Source organism: Nipponia nippon, unplaced genomic scaffold (genome assembly GCF_047370975.1).
Source record: "Nipponia nippon isolate SJK-2023a ecotype South Korea unplaced genomic scaffold, ASM4737097v1 scaffold_9, whole genome shotgun sequence".
Taxonomy (NCBI): domain Eukaryota; kingdom Metazoa; phylum Chordata; class Aves; order Pelecaniformes; family Threskiornithidae; genus Nipponia; species Nipponia nippon.
The window spans coordinates 48,704,124-48,722,222 of NW_028262413.1; the positions used below are offsets into that span (position 1 = coordinate 48,704,124).

The following is an 18,099-nucleotide window of genomic DNA, read 5'->3' on the forward strand; positions in this document are numbered from 1 at the left end:
GCTGCTGAGCATCACTTCCACTGGGAAACGGACAGCGGCGCGAGAAATATCTGCCTAATTCTTCAGGGAAAGGTAAATCCATGGTCAAATCTACAGCTGCAATGGAAACTAACCCTCGGGAACGTCTCCAGTGAGAAACCATCTGGTAGCGTTACGGGCGCCCCAGAGAAGGTTAGTGAGGGAGCAGCAAAAGGGAACGGGAGAGTGGGAGCCACAGGGATGAAGGGCTGTGGGATTCTCTCACCTTCCACACTGCAGGCAAGTCGCAAGAAAAAGCAGGATCAAACTCGCAAGATCTTGTCTATAGGAAAACTTCACCCCCAGGGTAACAATAAAGCAAAGCCTGCAGAATCAGAAACATGTACTTACAGAGGAAAAAAGCAAATATTTAGCAGGAGTAGTGTCCCAGTTAAAAAAAAAAAAATAAAAATCTACCTTGTTCTAGTCCAGTCTCTTGGTTCCGAATACTTTTCCTGAATTCATTTCAGCTTCAATGTGTTTAACAACAAGCTGAATGAAGTGTTTCCTTCTCTAACAGAAATCTAAACCTAAGCTTAAAGAAGAAAAGCTTCTGCACTCAGAAAGCAGCATTTCAGTACAAGAATCTGTTTTATTTTTACAGTGCAGTGATTGAAACAATGTAGAAATTTTACTTGCAAAACTGAATTTATATCACAATGTCTGTCAGAAGGCAATACTGTGTGTTGTTTTGTTTTTAATCATAAAATATTTCTCTGGACACCAGAAATTACAAACTCTTAACACTAAACACTTCACTTTAGAGACTAATTCGTCATAATTTAAATCTATCTTATAAACAATTTCTTTTTAAAAAACATGTGGAAGATAAAAAGAACTCAAGTATTCAACTCAAGGCCTTGATTACTATTATTTTCTTTCTTTTTTAAACAAAGATATTTTAAGAAATGTATCAAAATGATCACTCTGTGGGTATTCCAGCTACTAGTCAGGCTCTGTAACACACTGCTCCACAATTTCACGCAAGTTTGGATTCTCCATCGCAGCTGCTACTCTCTCTTTGTCATTGATTTGCTTGTTGACTGCAAAACATCACATGAAAAGAGAAGTCAGAAGCGGTTTCCAGCGGTACTTCACACACACGGCATCAGTAACACGACAAACGCCAGATATCAGACTGCAGGGAAGATTTTGCAAGCTTAGTGAATGGCTGGCTCAAAGACTGCGAAGATGCCGCTGTACAGTAACAGTACCTGGTGTCAACTTTCTTTTCCATTTTCTTTTTAGGTGGCAGATCCTATTTGCATAATATCCAGAACTGAAATTCGTACAATAGCCAATAAAGCACTGTACAGGCAGACATTTAAGGTGCATGGCCTAGAATAGGAAGGTTGTGCCAGACGCAACAGAAGGACAACAAGACAAGAAGGATAGGAGGGTGCTCAAGAGCCTGTAGTCAAAGGACAGAGGATTAATAGGAAACTGGGAACAAAGCAAATGAAAGCTCAGTCACAAAAAACCAACCATCAGAAACCAAACATTTTTCTTACTTTTCCAGCTTAGGAAAAGAACGCAAGATGCACTAATGACATGTCTTGAAATCAAGTGTGAAGTCTGTGACAAGTTAGTAGTCCAAGTTCTCCGGGTTCAATTTCTAATCATTTAATCAAAAGAACCCATTTTCCCCAAAGATACCTAATGCTTCAGAACAAAACTGCCTGGGACATTGCCTGGACAAAGGCTTTAGCAGTGTTTAAGCCAGTGATTGGCTACAGCTTTGAAAGAATTTTGATGTCCTGCAAGTCTTGCTTTAAACGTTGACTGAGCAACATATATTTTTGTTATGATGATGTTAAGATAGCGAGACCAACTGGTCGGGAAGTTCTTCGTGTTAATTATTCAGCAGCACAGTAGCAAATTCTTTTGTTATAAACAGCTCAACACCTGCAAGGACTGTGGGGTTTTTTTGTTTAAAAACCCAAAACACCAACAAGCATATATTCACAGTACCAATACAGCTTTTGAAACAGCCTCAACGACATGTGTCGTTTTAAAGCTTTAACAGCGTATTCATTTCTGAAAAGGACAGCAAGGTAGGGGAAGGAAAGGACTTCTCAAAAGGACACAAACACACAGGCTAAAGCTACACTCATTCCTAAGCTCTACTTACTGTCCTCTTCAGTGGAATGTGTACCTTCAGATATGTAGATTTCCAGCTAGAGGAGAGATCGTTAATGTTAGATGCATACATCAACAGTTGAATATATTCATTACTGAAAGAAAAAAATTGTACAATATACATACAATGCAGGTAATTCATGCTTTTAAAAGTGTTCACGGACAACAAAAAGGGATCGATGACAAGAGCTGATCTTAGACCTCACTACAACACAATCACAAGACAATCTCCTCCCCCATTTCAGAGAGGCCCCACTAATCTTCCTTCAAAATTGCGGAGGCATTCATTTCTCACTAATATCAACCGCTCTTGTGAAAAAGTAATTGCAGTTAGGCTACTGGAAACAGAGGGGAGAATTGGCACTACGTTCCCAACAAGTTCTCTGCAGGCCACAATTCAGGAACAATTTGTTTAAAAGTCAGCAGAAACGCAAGTGTCGCTTTCACAAGCTAAGCACTCTTGGAAAGACATCCTTAGGAAGAGATTCCTAATAAGATATTCCTAGTAAGTTTTGCTCAATGATGAGAATCACAGATATTCTATTTGAAAATGGTAGTGTAAGGCAGTATTCATTTCCCGCATGAGAGCAGAGTATAAGACTAGAATCTAAACAGACCTAAATCACCTTAATGCATTTAACAGGCCTGGGAAAAACAACAACAAAAAACCCTTCACGCGTGTTGAGCTGCAAGGAGATCTCATAAAACTGATGTACCAAAGGAAAACCAAGTAAACAAACCCTATCCCTTTTATCTTATCTCGTTGAAGCTAAACCTATTTGTTACCATGTGTCCAGAATAATAAATCACTGTCTACCTAATTTTCTAGAAATGCAAGTCTCACTTTACACTGTTGAACTGGAACGATGAAGCTAGCAACATAAAACCAAAACAACCACCAAAAAAAAAAAAAATCGACACCAGAAATCCTAAGCTAATGAATTTATACTTTAAATTATTTCAGGCAAGTTTCTAAAGGTCTATAAAACACTATATTTGTCATTAAAGTACTCTTGGTTCCTGCCAAGACCCAAACAGCTTTCTTTAAGGACGTATTAACCCCCTGTTTCCTATACAGTTTCTTACACTCCAGCAGCACAGCCAGGGCTGGCCCCTGTTAGGGACAGTACATTGAGCAGGGTCAGGCCCGTATGCCACCTATACAACAGTTCCTAAGACACAGGTCATAAAGAGATTCCCTCAATGCAGTTCCAGTTCTGAATTCTGCAGTTCTTCTAAACTCTAATGAACCTGCTCTGAAGTTTTTACTTCCTAGATGATGCCTACAGAACGTAGCAGAACTCCCCTCAACCGGTTTCTAACTGACAACAGAGTAGTTCTCTTGCTTTCACGGCTCACTCACGGAGGGCTGGTCCACTGGAGACAACTCTCAGATATTCCAAATGGTACAGCAGAGTCAGTAACTATTAATATTTTATATTTATGATGCTTAGATATATTGAAATACTGCAGAAGGCCAAATTAAATTTCTGCGAGGCAAAAGTATGACTTCGATTCTTTGTAACGTTGGATTTGAAAACGCCCTCTCTTCCGCCAAGCAAGACCTCGCGTGACAGCTGGTGGGGAAATCCCTTGAAACACGGTTTATTTCAGAAGTGCAGCAACAAATGCTCTTTTGTAAAGGAAAGGGAGAACCACAGCTCTTCACAGATCCCTTCAGGTGCTACACTGTACTGCAACATTCACTCCCTCCATAGGCAAACTACAAGCTTTAAGACGACCCCATCCTTAATCACAGCTTGCAAGTTACTTGGTCCTGCAGCAGACGCTTTTTTAAAGATAACTTGGCATACATTCATGTAGTTTAAAGCAAGTTCCAGAACAGATACTTTACCTTATGTCTAAAAGGCAAACATCTCTGAAGTTTTATTCTTAAACAAAGGCCTGTTTAAACAAAACAGATAAGAGATTTTCTTGTAAAATTCAAGGTTTGAGGTGCATTTTCAGAGAATCCATATTTAACAATCAAAAAACAGCCGTATAATTGACAACCTTCTCCTTTTGTATTCTGAGCAGCACGAGCCACAGAGGAGACTAAATAATTTGTGGTTTGACCCTTTGGACATAGCTTCTCAGTTAAGCACATACCGGCCTTACAAGCTTAGGAGGTCTCTGGTCTCTAAACACCTCCTAGAAACACTAAACACTGACAAATTCCTCCATTTCCAGCTTTCTTCTATATTTTTGATAGAGCTTCCCGGCTGTCACTGTGGCTGCATTTGTACTCAGAAGAATGCTTGTTCCATTTTCTAATGTTTGTTAAAAACGTCCAACACAAATTGCTTGAAGAACACAAGCCTGCAATGACCTGGGGGCAATTCAAGCCCGTAACTTCACTATTTAACGTCTGACGTACAGACTGAGCAGAGGGGCGTTGTGGTTCATCTTTGGGAGCGAGATCCAGGTTTGGGGACACCCCCACCACTAGCCCACTCCAGTTTCCCCGCAAGGCCTGGTTCGCGAGGAGCTACGCACGGACAAAGCCATGCCGCAGCCCCAGTTTGTCCTCAGGCTGAGCCAGTGGTAACAGCAGTAGAAAATACTCCCAGAAGAACTACCAGCTTAGAGTACTCTGCACAGACAAGGAAGTTTAGGAAAAAAAAAAAGCTGTTTACCACCTACATTCTTACCTATACTACCCAACTATAAAACAGTTACCATAACCCTTTCCTGTAACAACAGCAGGAGGAACTGCGCTTCAGAGGTCACACAATACCAATAATGACGGCACAACCAAGCAGACACCAAAGACCTGGCTGACATTTAAGTGCTGAGAACGTGATTAGCACGAAGTTTAAGATTTGACACGTACATCGTTGATCCTCAGGTCTGAGCCTTAACCCACTGACGTTCCTAACAGGGTCAAACTGTAAACGAATTATTAGTTTGGCATGCTAATGCTTTACTATCTCTACTTTACTTTCTACATAAAGCTGCAAAGGTTTATTCGGGCATAAATACATGTACTTCTTCATTAAACTGAAGACTTACTTTCCCTTAAATCTTTAAAATAGGCTGAGAAATCTTAGTATGGATATAGAAGGGTAAGAGTCGCTAACCTTGGTACATTTAAACAAATCATTTCAGAGACCTCAGACGTGATTTTTCAGGTGTGATCTCACCACAAACAATAAGGAAGAAAAAAAGCAAAATAAGCCAGTGCAGATTCTCAGTCAACTTAATTGCTTTCAAACTTCTAACAGTCCGGCTTTTTTTTGTATTCTTGGATTGCATGCGGGGTTTTTCATACATGTGTGGGAATAGAGAACAGTCCATAAGGTAAGGGAAAGATAAGGGAAACGATCATAAAGTTTTAACATTTTTTTAAAATTTAAGAGCTGACAAAATTTTTAATTTAACATTACTAAAATAATTTGGAAAACAAAGAAGGAATTCTGTACCACTTCCCAGTAGATTTTTGAGAGCTTTTCATTGAAGAGTTTCCCTAACTTGATAAGAACAGATGGATGTCCCCACATTTCATCTGGTTTTTGTTTGTTTGTATTGCTAATAGGGTTCCCAAGATGAAATTCCTGGTCAAACTGCTGGCAAAGCAATACTGAATTTCAACCAAGACCGATGTTATTCGGACAACCTAAAATTAACTTTACACTCATTGTTACAGATTTAACGAAACAGCAGTCTTACCAATGAGAGTAGCCAAAGAGCAATGAGGTACTGTTGGTGTAAACCTGATGATAACCAGATATTCGTCTTCACCTATCTCTTGCACTTCAACACAGCTTTCCGTTACCACTTCCAGTTCTTCTAAAGTATTAGGTTTCTCTGGGTCCCGGATAGTACGGATTATATCTAAAGCAGAAGACAAGTGACCAACAATAAAGCAGCTTTCCTGAATTTAATAAAAGGTACTTTTATTAGAAACCATCTTCCCAGCATTGTTTATTTTGCTCCTCTTCAGCAAAGGCAGAGCTGTAAATATCAGTGCTACATTATCTCACCAACTGCTTCAGAACTGCACAAAGTAGGGCATTTATTGTTCATTGTGCACATATTTTTCCCATTCCAGTTCTAAACTTGCTACTATTTTTACAATCCCATTATAATAAATAGAAATCAAAACATGCCTATTAAAGGATATGTATTATCTTCAGGACTACAGGTCATTTAATATTAACCTACCCGAAAGAGATACATAGATGTAGTATTTCAGATAGGTTTGCTTGCCTTTCAGGTTTTTCGAAATCTAACTTATTAACAAGACAAGCCAGATTTCCTTCTCATCTTCTTCTCTCCACTGCCCAGCCTGGGCCTCACAGATACGATTCTGAAGCCATGTTAAGGAAGGCCAATACAAAAATAATGCACTAATCCATATTTATCTGTATCAAGGGTCACTTCCTTAGCTTGTAAAATGTAGAGATCAACTAGTTTTAATATACCTGTAGAGAAAATGATAAGCAGCGTTGCCTTTTATAGAAGCAACGTGTTCTGGGTTAGCTTAAGGAGGTTTCATCATACAATGAAACAGAATTACATTTATTGTTGCTTTTTCCATAGAGCAAGAGGTTTTAAATTAATATTCAAAAGCTACAATATTTGATTATAGGGCATCGAAAAATAATGCACAAGAGAATATATGAATTCAGTAAGCTTCCTAAGAGCCTGAAAAAATAAGTCTCTGCATGTCAATGTATTTGCTGAGTAATGCAGCACAGAAGGAAAGGCAGTCAGATCTCGAGCCTATCCACATCTGTGCCATGCACCGGCATAACCTGAAGAGACGCTAATTTTGACAGCGAGGGCCAAACCTAGGAAGTTCCCAGCTGTCACCTCTCACTCGCTTCTGCCTTGTGTGCTGTTGTTTGCCCCTTAGAAATGCAAGTACAAGCTTTTCTGGTGTAAATAAGGTAACTAAAGGGATACAGGTTAAGATCCACGACGAGGTATTTTTAGCTAGCTGTAGTGATTTTCTTTTTAGTGTAGCCCTACCCATAGCTCTACTACGATAGCTAACTGACACCAGCCTTCGCTATGGTGAATTACTTCAGTCTATCTTCAGGTACAGACAGACGCACCCAGCTCTCGAGAGCTGCAAAGCCGCTTCCAGTGCGTCCCTGCCATTAAGCCGACGGGCCCAGCCTCTCGGCAGGCATCGCAGGCACAGTACAACATGGCACCAATATTGCTAATATTATTTCCAGGCAGGAAGGAAGCAGGCAGCCAGCAGGCAGGAACGGGAGTTCACGTCTGTCTGGACGCCGTCCGTGCAGGCATACCCTAAAGCCTCTGACCAAGGAGGGAGGAAAAGACTTGGTTTTGTACAGCTATACATGCTTTCGCTCCTGGTACTCACCCCACCTTCTCAGAACCTCTCACCCTCCTGCAAGGGCTACTCAAATTGCTCTCAAAACCTAGGTAATCCTTTCAGCAGGTCTGGGAAACACTTGCTGGCCAAATTAAGTTGTCGTCACTCGTACCATAAAACAAAATTTGGCATGAATGAGAGAACTTAGCCCCATTCCCTAATTTCCAGGGAAGCAGACAATTGCTCGAATCATTCTGAAGCCCCTAGCCTCCGTTCCTCTGTCCGCATCGTAAGGATGTGATGCGGCTGAATCACACACCTAGAAGACACGGTAGATGCCACAAGGCTATTTGTTCTGGGTTCCCAAAGAATCGATAGCTGTCCCCTCAATTACATTAGGGATCATGATGGTAACAAGCAAACAAACTGTCTAGCTTTATTAGGATGTTTTCCAGCAAACAGATTAATAGTCTCATTTGTCAGACTGCTAAAAAGTATTGTCACCTTTTTTCCATTGTTTGGTCTCTAGTATCACTTTTTGCTTGAAGTCTTAGACAACTACAGAAGTCGAGCCAAACAAACCATCTCAACAAAAACAGAAAGACTAAAGACTAACTTAAAGAAAATGTTTTTGATCCTACAGCATCTAACCCCATTTGATTTTAAGCAGGGGAATTCTCACTGAAATGACTTTTGATGTTTTATCCATAAGAATAGAACAGTTCAGTTGGAAGGGACCTACAACGATCCTCTAGTCCAACAGAAATTACTTCATATATACATACAACAGAAGTATCTTCACAGACACATTTCCTTGTGATTTCTGATACACGTCTTCCTGTATTTTTAAATTTTACCCTCTTTCTATGTGAAAAGTCCCACTTAAAGAAGAAATCAATTACTTCACCAAGCAGTGAGAGAAACAGTGAAGTTGATTTAGTTCAGCAGTACTTCATGGATATCTCTGGTCTTTTAAATCTAAATTTTACACAGACAGATGCTTTAGTTCTGCAAAGATCATGCACAAGCACAACCCCATGGATGAACTGAAACCAACAGGACTACTTACATGCTGAAGGCTCATAACCTAAGTTATTAGTTAGAACCACTGGTGTTTTAAAGTACCTAAATTTAAACATCACTCAAGTTTTAAAATTTAGTTTGGTTGACATTGTTTCCTCTTTTATTCTTTTTAGATAAAACTGTGTACAGTGCTGCATGAAATCCTCACACTACTCATAATGGCCTACAGAATAACAGTGGCTTGAAGCTTGACAATGTTTTTGAAATCCTCTAAGAACCTACATGCAGCATTTCCAGAGGTGAAATCTCTCCGTATTTTACAAAAACCTCAGTCATTCAGTAACAGAAATCTCCATTTCGCTGGACTATCTGGCTGACCTTTCTGGAATTACTTGCCTTTCCAGGTGTGTCCAGCTCCTCTTCTCTCTAAGGTGATGAAACACTAAGGGAACTCCCCCCAGCGCAGGGACCGAGCCACCCAGCAGCCACCCAGCCCCTTTGCCAGACGCTCGGGAGCTGGGAAGCAGCAGCATCGCCCACCACTCAGGCGGTGCATTACGACCGCCCTCTCAGCGCACTCAGGACCCTAGCAGTGACCCTGGCACACGCTCCATCCCAAGGTCACAGCATCCACCCCATCTCCAGACGGAGCCTGGGGCTGGCAGTGTGGCTGGGGAAAGCCAACAGGCACCCGGGACAGGCCCTTGCCCTTCCCTTAACACCTCCTGGACTCCCCAGCACCCCAAGGGTAACCCCTCCCCACCCCTCTGGCAGGGATCCCAGTTCTCAAGCAAGCCAGACAGACTCGGGTCCTGCCCCCCACCAAGAGCAGCCACCTTCGCCCCAGCCCCTCAGGGACCCCGCAGTTGCGCCCCCACACGCTCCACCCCAGGGCACAGCTCTCGGACCCCACACGGGCTGGGCAGGGCCTGGCTTCCCCCCCCAACACCCCCAAGGGCACAGCACCAGCGGCCCCCAGGGCCCCTCACAGACCCCCGCCACCCCCGCCCCGCAGACCCTCGCAGGCCCCTCGCGACTCTCGCCCCGCCGAGGGACGACCCTTGACCCCCCAACAACCCCACGACAGTCACCGTAAACCTCGAGCGCCTTCTCCTGCTCCATGGCCTGATTCCGGGGGGCATGGCAACCCCTACGCAGCCCGGAGTACCACAACACCCTGCTCAGCGTGTGCGACAGCAGCCCCAACACCAGCGACATCCTCCCGCTCCGCCATGGGAGAGCGCGAAACGGACCCTGGCGGCCACCGTCCGCCGCCGCCACCAGCGGGAAGCTCCTCGGGGGCGGGGTCAAAAGTGCCGAGGCCCCGCCCAGAGGCGGGAACAGGTTGTTATGGGGCTGTGGGCGGGGCTGTGCTGCGGATGCTCCGCCCAGGGGGCGGGGGGAGAGGGCGTGGTTAACCAGTCCCTCGGCGTTGGCGGGATTTTACCGTTCCTGGGGGTCTCATCGCGCTGCCCGGGGTCGCTGAGCCCCCTCCGAGGGGGCTCAGCGACCCCGGGCAGCGCTGTCGGCTCTGCCTGGGCTCTGTGGAGCTGCCATGGCGCCGGCAGAGGTTGGATAACGGGAATTAGGGATAGATTTTGAGCTTCTTCAGACGGCTCAGCTGTGCGCAGAAGCGCGCCCCCAGGTGCTGTGGTGAACGTAAAGGTCCCCGGAGGCAGCCGCCTTCCTTGATCTCACCGCCCGCAGGGAGCGAAGGTGGCGGCAGCCCGGTCCCCGCCCGCCGCCGCTCACAAAGACTACAGCTCCCAGCGCGCATTGCCTCCCCGCCCGCCGGCGCTGGGCTGCGGTGCCTGCTGGGAGTTGTAGTCGCGCCTCGGTACTGGTCAGCGCTGTCAGCTGACCGGAAGGAAGGGCTGCCCCGTCTAAGATGGCGGCGGGTCGCGGTGCGGGCGGTCGTTAGGCCGGGGGTGGAGGCCCTCCCTGAGGAGAATGGAGGGGGCGAAGCGAGAGCTGCGCGTATTGCTGGCACCCCTCTCGGGGGAGGCGCAGGGCTCCCTGCGGGACGCAGCCCGGGTCCGGCTGAGCAGGGGCCAGGACGCTCTGGGCAGCCTCCTGGTCCCTGGTGGGATCTACCTGGAGTCCCTGGTGCCGAGCGGAGGCGGCCGGGCCCGGGGCAGCGTCCTCCCGGGAGCATGGGCTGAGTAAGTGGCAGGGGGCGAGCAGGGGAAGGGGAGGCCGGGAGGGGTGCCCCGGCGTCGCTGCGCTGTGGTGAGAGGCGCCGGGCGGACCCCAGGGGCTGAGGGCGCGCCCCGAAGGGGAGCAGCCCCGCGCAGGGGAGGGCAGGCCCTGGAAGCTGCCGGAGACTGAGGGGGTCTTCAAACCCTGCCTTGAAATGGGAGGTGCTCCACTTAAAATCCCATTGCTGGAGGGGACGCTGATTTATATCTACTTATTTGTTTAGGTGTGGGTGTGTTCATTACAGTAGATCAAAAAACAAAAAGAAGAAAATTCATCTGGTTTCGTAGAGTTGCCGGCTTATATTTTTGTAGTGTCCTGACTGCTTGACTTCCTTGTCTGCTGGTCAGGGGCAAGCTCTTGTGCGTGACACTCAGCAATCACAAGATGTTTTTAATCTGCTTCAGTAGCTTTTAATGCTGAGTCAAAACCGCAGTCACATTGCATTTCTAAACGTCTGCAATGTCAAGCAATGCCGACACTGTTACGGTGCTCTAGCCTCGTGTTTCACTCTGCCCCATCCTAAGTGGCCTTTTGGCTGTTTCCTCTCTGCCTGCTCCCCTCTCCGTACGCAAGCAGATGTGGAGGCAGACACCTGAAGAGTTTCTCAGCCCGAGCAACGGGGAGGCAAAATATATGGAAATGGGCAATATGCTCTGCTTCTCCCTAGCTGACAGTGCTGGTGTTCCTCCTCCTAAAAGAAGTCCTGAAGCAGAGCATCACTCATGTGGCACGTGTCATGGATGACGAAAGGGAAGAGATGCACAAGGATAGAAAAACCCTGTGTTCTTGAGAGGAGGAGAAGTAGGGATTCCACAAGCGCTGTCTTGTGTTGCAGTCTCTGCTAGGGATGAATTATGTTCTCGTATTGGGAGGGGAGGGGGTGGCGGCAGAATCTTTGCTGCAAAAGTTTAAAATTATACTGTCCATCATTAGCACACTTCCAGAACTGTTCAATGTATGAAATGTGGAAAGAGAATAAGGTCAATAAACATACCGAATGTTGTATCTTCAGCTTCATGTGGGAGAACAGAGAAGATGATGATCCGCAAGCAGACAAGACAAAAATACTGGCTCTTAGTAAAAGTCATGAACTGTTTGTCTATGAATTCACTATAGAAGATGGAAAATACAACCCAATTTCCCTGCACAGTTGTAAGGAAGATACACTTAAAAAGCTCCTTGAAGTTAAAAACATTAGTGAGTAAATTTCAATGTGTGTTCCATATTTGCAATTATTGTAGGTCTAACTCTGCTTCGCCTAGTGAAACAAATCGAGGCAGTAGGATTGAACGCTAGGGAAGTGTCAAATACTTTTACACTGATTGAAAGTGATAAGTAGCAGTGTTAATGAACTTGCAAAATAATAGTGACATTTCTGTATTCAAAGATGACATTCTTAGAGGGAACTAAACTGTCATAGGGTAAGGTGTTCAGAAGATAGAAAGTTAAAAATAGACCTTACTAAAACATATTCATGCAACCCTGCTATCTCAAACTTTCCCTTTAATATTGGAACTGATGGGAAGAGAATGTAGAGATAGGGCTCCTCATTAATCCTGCAAAGACTAATTATGTGTTTAACCTTGTGTTCTATGATTAGCAAACATAGGGTACAGTTGGAATGCACTGTCTTTCCAAGACCTAGAACTTTGATGCTTTACATGTTCTTAAACAGTCTTCGTTGCTGAAGTATTTTTATTTCAAAAAATTGTAGTTTTTATTTTCAGTGCTGACCGAAATACTGTTTTGTGAATATCTTTTGTGTTCTTCATAGTATTGTCCACTTAAAAAGCCTGCACTGTTTTAGGAAACTGTTCTAAAATTAGTGCTACTGACATAGAAAGTGAGATTTAAAACAAAACAAGCCTCCCCCCTTCCCAGTCCCAACTTTTATTAGGATGGTAGCGGAGGCAATGAATTTGGGCTGTAATTTTCTTGAGATATCTTTACAAATCAAAAGTACCAGGTTGCTATAATCCTGAAATATCCTTAAATTTACAGGTCTGTCTTCAATTTTCTCTTTGAGGATACTGTCTTTTGAAAACAACAAATGCATACTTCTGCTCAATAACGTTATTGTTGTGCATCTTACCTTTCCTGGAAAGAACTCACCCTTAGAGACATGTGACTGCTTTACCCTTGATTTGCCTCCGCAAGTTTTGGAAAGAATAACAGACACACACTTCTGCAGGGGGATCCTGTTTCTGTTAGATAGTTCTGGCTGGATTTGTATCCTTTGCAGTCGAGACTAGCTCTCAGTGTAAGTGATCTGGAAGAACAAAGTCGTTTTTCTATTCTGTCGGAGTTAAGCAGAAATTTCTTGACAGACATTCAAGCGCCTGTTTTGAAGATGCTTCCGAGAAAGGGGTCGTGTAGCAAAGTGCTAGTTAACGTAGTAAAACCGCCATAGTTGTGTCAAATGTAGTTTCTCAACGTGCCACTGGAAATCGGTTTTGCACCGGAGTAATGGTTTTCAGCATTTTTGGTATGCGGATCTGTGTATAACAAGCTCGCATCTACTGCCACTAGCCTTTCTTTTCTTAATTAGGTCCTTTAGAAATATCTGCAGATGTGCAGGGAATCACAGCTTGGAAACCAGATAACTGTCTTCTGTGTGCTAATGCCCAGGAGCTCCGACCTGTCAGACTGTTCCACAGGGTCCTCAATTTTAACCTGTTCTTTGTCAATTTTTTCTGACACATATGTTAAAAAATGCGATAAAGTCAGGGTATTTTTTCCTCCTAATTATATAACTGCCAATATATATTTGTCCCAGTTCGCCTCCAAGTATAAATTAACTCTTTTGAGATGGCACAAGTTGTGTGTTTGTACAGCACCGAGCACAGTTCACTTCTGATCCTAGCTGAGTTTAGAATGCTCTTGTAAAACAAACAATTCTAAATGTTTTGTTGTGCAGAGATTGGCTTGGACCACAAAGTTAACAGAAATTCACCCTTTTCCCCTTCTATGTAATTTCTTATTTGTTGGACACTCTGAGGCCTGGTGTTTTCTTTGACGCTGTTTAAAGATGTATTTGACTCTTTCGATGGTGCAAATCTAGCAAACGTCAACGTAGCCCTCTGCCAGGGAGACGTGCCGGCTGAGGACAGGAGTCCCGCCATCACATCGCCACTCACCGCGGTGAAAGTGTCGCACGATCTCAGTGTTGCTGTGATCATCACTTCTTCCAACCATGCCATCTCGGTGGATCTGAACACGTACTTCAGGTACGTTTGCTGCACAGTTCCTAACTGAAAGTTTTGAGTACAACTAACATTAAAAAGTGCCTAATCTTGGTCCTGTAATAGTTGAGATGCTGCCAGCTTTTTATGTTGAGTTCTGGCTCTGTGGTAGAGCAGAAATTTCCTATTTGTTTAAAGATTGCCCATTATTATTTGGTCCACTTTATGCCCTGTCACTTTAACGAACAGAAAATCTTCGTATTGGACTTCATATTTTTTCTAGGAAGGTTAGGATATGTGCTGTCAATTCGTGCCAGTGGTGATTGGTAGCACCTTTTAGAAATACTGTAGGGTATGGGATTGTTAAACTATTCTGATACACCTTTACTGATTCTGCTTGATAAATTAGGACTAGGTTGTAATTTAGAGGTGTTGTCCACCTCAAAGGAAATAGCATCGGGTTTTGATGGCTTACCTGGATACATTTTTGTGGATGCTATTAATCTGAGAGAAAAGTGCTTTGCTGATAGCTCCCAGAGGAGGAAAAAATAATCTTAAATCATCTGAGGGAGGTGAAACTCTAATATTTATTTCTTTACAGACAGTTCCCTGGGCACTTGCTCTGCAAGAGAGATTCTGAAAATCTTCCGGTGAAGCCTCCTGAAGGACTCGACGAGGATGACCTTGCTAGCTCTGACTATAGCATGGAGCTTTTGTCCTTGCCTTTCCGCACGGACAGGTACATAACGAAAATGCTTTCTAAAACAGGCTGGGTTTTGCCTCCTTTGGATCATTGATTAATAAACTGCTGAATTTTTTTAATTGTAGTTGTGGCAAGTAAAATCAGCTCATACTGCTTTAAATCTTTTGAATGTTAGGAAATGGGCTGAGATGACTTTACATATGTCATCAAACAGCTTCCAAATAGTAATTCTGTTTAGGGTGTTGCCTTTAGTTTGAACCAGTATTGACAGATTTTTGTATTCCAGGTACTTTACAGTTTGTTGCTTGTTTAGCACAGATGAGTGCATGTGCACTTCAAAATATTTGTTTTCATAAGAAAATATTTGTGTTCATGTAAAACATTTTAACCCTGTTGTGACCCTTCGTATTAGAGGTATTAAAACTAATAAAATGTGTTAATTATAACTTGATGTAAATTGAATAAATACTAAATTCTGGAATTAATGTCATTCTACTTTCTTTTTTAAAAAAAAGACTGGACGTTGTCAGCTAGTGCAGCTGTGATCATTCAGCTTGGCTGCAAACAGTACTTAGAAATAAACAGGGCATGATAAGGTTAAAGTGCAAGATGCTGGATGGAATCTATAAGCTTAAAATGCATGCTATTTCACTGAGGCAACTTTAAAAATTTATTTATCTGCATTGTTGTTGGAGCAATACCTGGTATTATAGGTAACTTCTTTCTTCGTCCCAGGTCCTGGAAGGCGCACTTATCCTCACTGCGTGATAGAGTAAGGAGAAGACGACCAGGTTCTCCAGATGTGGTGAATGACTTGAATTTACCTTGGTATCAGTTTTTTACCCATCTTGAAGATCATGATCCTGAAATCTATGAAGATTCTGAGAAGATGGTGGCTTTTGTTCCACGGGCTGTTACGTGGGCCCTTTCCAAACCGTTACAAAGCGATGGTACAAACCTCAGCGATGCAAGACGGCGATGGAAACAAATCCCTGTAGAAGCACCACAAGAAGTGGTGAAACTGGAGTGTAAATTGGTAACTGGAGTTAAAGCCCTGTTTGTAGTATTAACAAATGACAAAGGATTGACTCTTGCTCTCTGGGATTTTGAGTCACAAGATGTGACGTGTTACCGCTTTGGCAAAAATAGCGTTTATGTGGATTGCAGCAAAGAGGTGCCAGTATGTCTGCTTCTGACAGGTGAGGGGGGTTTTTACATAATTGTTCTGATGTAGCCCTCTGAGAAAAGCTTTTTTTTTTTTTTGTAGTGCTCTTCTTTCCTGGCTGCCTGGCTGCTGCTGGCTAATTTCTAATGCTTTCTTGCTGAGGTGAAATCCAAATGGAGCCACTGCAGTGTTGTGTCATTATTTTGGAAGAGAGGCAGTAGATAGAAATGTTGGTGTGTAGCAACCTGCTCATGTATTTTTAATTCTGGTTTGATTCTTTTATTTAGAGCATGGTCTCTCCTTAGTTCTGTTTGGTTTAACTCAAGAAGAGTTTCTGAATAGATTGATGATCTATGGCAGCGCTGGAGTCGTAGATTCTGTTTGTCATCTGAATGGATGGGAACGATGTTCAATTCCGATACATGCGCTAGAGGTAAAGAAATCTGTTTCGTGTCTTACAGATGACAAAAATACTTCTTTCAAGTAATGAATGCAGTTTAGCAATGTTAATGCTGTTTTTAGACACGATTAAAAGTATGCCTCAGTAACCTAGGGGCAAAAAGTAGTGGTTTAGTTATTAAATAAACAATAAAAAACACAAGTAACCCAGATGAGTAAAACCCGGGTAACCCAGATGAGTAACCCAAAAGAAGAAATACAGCAACAAAGTTAACACACATTAAAAAAATAAATAATTTTTTTAAACTAAGCAGTGCTCAAAAATCCCTCTTAATTGGACCCAAAAGCATTTTTGCCAGTTTCTGCAGCAGTTTTTGTTCTCTTGCAAAATGTCAAATATTAAAATAAATCCTTGGAACTAGATTTTTGGTTTTATCATACCACTCTTGTAAAGCCAAGAGGAGAACTTCAAGCTACCAAACGTTGCTTGGCGTCCCTTAACAAGAGGTGATAAAATAGTTTTAATGTACCAGACCACAAAACAAATTTGCTTTTGTCTGCAGTTTTCCAGTGCTCTAGTTCTACTTTCAGATGACAGAGATCCTGTTTAAAAATAATATCGTTCCAGAAGCCTGGGGCTCTGTAACAGTTTGTCCACGCCGTCATTCAGTACACTGTCAGTGTACGTTTTCAGTCGTGTTTGGAGGGAGGGGGCTCAGATGGAGACATTTGGTACGGTTCTTTTGGGTTTATTTGAAGGGCATGATGGAAAGTGAATTGATGGGGGGGAGGCTCACAGCAATTTTCAGTTGCTGTAAGCTTGTTCAAGGCCCTGACTCTCACAGTACTTATTTTATATCCCAGATCAAATTCTATAATAAATTGCTGAATTAACATTTTGTCTCTGAAGATACGGGGCAGGGTTTCTGCAAAGCCTGTTAAAGGAGCATAGCAGGTACCGAACAGGTCACCTTGTTATTTCAGACTACACGTATTGCATACGTAGGTTAAATTTCTCCTTTTTTTCTCCATGTATACTTTGTCACTGAGCGTGAAGTAAAAATACTAGCAGTAGGCGTACAATATATATTTTTAGAATACATGCATAATTGTTCTACTGCATGTTTGTCTAGGCAGGTTTGGAAAATCGTCAACTAGACACAGTAGACTTATTTTTAAAAAGCAAAGAAGGTCTTTTCAATCTGTCTGCGCCCTGCTCTGGACCCGAACAGTCTACTGATAGTGCATCCCAGTCTTACCTGAAAAGTAAGTGAAATACTTTCAACTACGCGGCGGTTTAAATTTCATTGCCTTTCTGTTTATGGCTATGTGTTTGTAAAAGCAGATTGAATTGCCTGTGCTCTTGTATGTTTGGACGGTGCTATATTGCAACTACTCTGCTTCTGGGAAATAAGAGAGAAATGGTGCATACTGTGTGGGGGTTTTTGTTGTGTTCTGATACTGGCATACGTTTATAAGCATTTGGATGTGAAGGCAAAGCATGTTACGTGTATTGTTTGACAAATTTTAGAAGATTTTTGTAGCATACCTTTGTGACTTTTAACTTAAATTTTAAATGTATGTGGTCAGTCATATGGTAGAATGCAGATGTTTTAACTTTTTTATGTAAATATTGCAGATTTGGAAGAGCTGAGGCCAGCTTTAAACTTGCTTTGCTCAGCAATCAAAGAAAATGATATGGAGCCTCACAGTAAACACTTTTCTGAGCAGCTGCTAAACCTCACGTTGACTTTTCTTACCAAGCAACTTGAAGAAATTTTTGTGCGCACAGAGGGTAAGATTACTCATTTTGAATCATATGTAGTAATGTAATGTGTCATTGTTTAGGTAAGTAAGAACAATTCGTTTTTTTACTTAAAAGCCTAAATTTGCCTAGAATTAACAAAAAATATGTGCTAGAGTTAAGTGAACGAAAGATGATATTTACGAGAAATTAATTTAATGAGAAATTAATCTGAAC

At 42.9% G+C, this 18,099-nt stretch overlaps 2 protein-coding genes across 3 annotated transcripts in view; one reads left to right on the forward strand and one right to left on the reverse strand.

Moving 5' to 3' along the window:
- Positions 1–590: 590 nt before the first annotated feature.
- Positions 591–9,778, reverse strand: CIAO2A (cytosolic iron-sulfur assembly component 2A). Its single transcript, XM_009470003.2, has 5 exons — positions 9,562–9,778; positions 5,827–5,991; positions 4,013–4,062; positions 2,150–2,195; positions 591–1,061 (listed from the first exon to the last, which is right to left on the reverse strand). The coding sequence occupies exons 1-5, from the start codon at positions 9,686–9,688 to the stop codon at positions 964–966; spliced, it is 486 nt and encodes a 161-aa protein (XP_009468278.1). The 5' UTR covers positions 9,689–9,778; the 3' UTR covers positions 591–963.
- A 556-nt stretch (positions 9,779–10,334) lies between these two features.
- Positions 10,335–18,099, forward strand: part of SPG11 (SPG11 vesicle trafficking associated, spatacsin) — a 35,702-nt gene continuing 27,937 nt past the window's right edge. For both annotated transcript variants that reach the window (XM_009470002.2, XM_087743308.1), the window contains exons 1-9: positions 10,335–10,632; positions 11,682–11,866; positions 12,671–12,898; positions 13,698–13,896; positions 14,453–14,590; positions 15,290–15,753; positions 16,007–16,152; positions 17,252–17,384; positions 17,758–17,913. In XM_009470002.2, coding sequence (XP_009468277.2) covers positions 10,421–10,632; positions 11,682–11,866; positions 12,671–12,898; positions 13,698–13,896; positions 14,453–14,590; positions 15,290–15,753; positions 16,007–16,152; positions 17,252–17,384; positions 17,758–17,913 — 1,861 coding nt within the window. In that variant the 5' untranslated portion in view covers positions 10,335–10,420. The remainder of the gene's footprint in view (positions 10,633–11,681; positions 11,867–12,670; positions 12,899–13,697; positions 13,897–14,452; positions 14,591–15,289; positions 15,754–16,006; positions 16,153–17,251; positions 17,385–17,757; positions 17,914–18,099) is intronic.

What these genes read in the sequence shown, in the direction of transcription:
- CIAO2A (XM_009470003.2), bottom strand. Translation starts at nt 9,688, where the DNA reads ATGTCGCTGGTGTTGGGGCTGCTGTCGCACACGCTGAGCAGGGTGTTG. An exon ending in GAAGGCGCTCGAGGTTTACG is followed by an intron (nt 5,992 to 9,561) that starts GTGACTGTCGTG and finishes CTTCTGCTTTAG; the next exon opens with ATATAATCCGTACTATCCGG. An exon ending in GTTTGCCTTTTAGACATAAG is followed by an intron (nt 2,196 to 4,012) that starts GTAAAGTATCTG and finishes TCTCTCCTCTAG; the next exon opens with CTGGAAATCTACATATCTGA.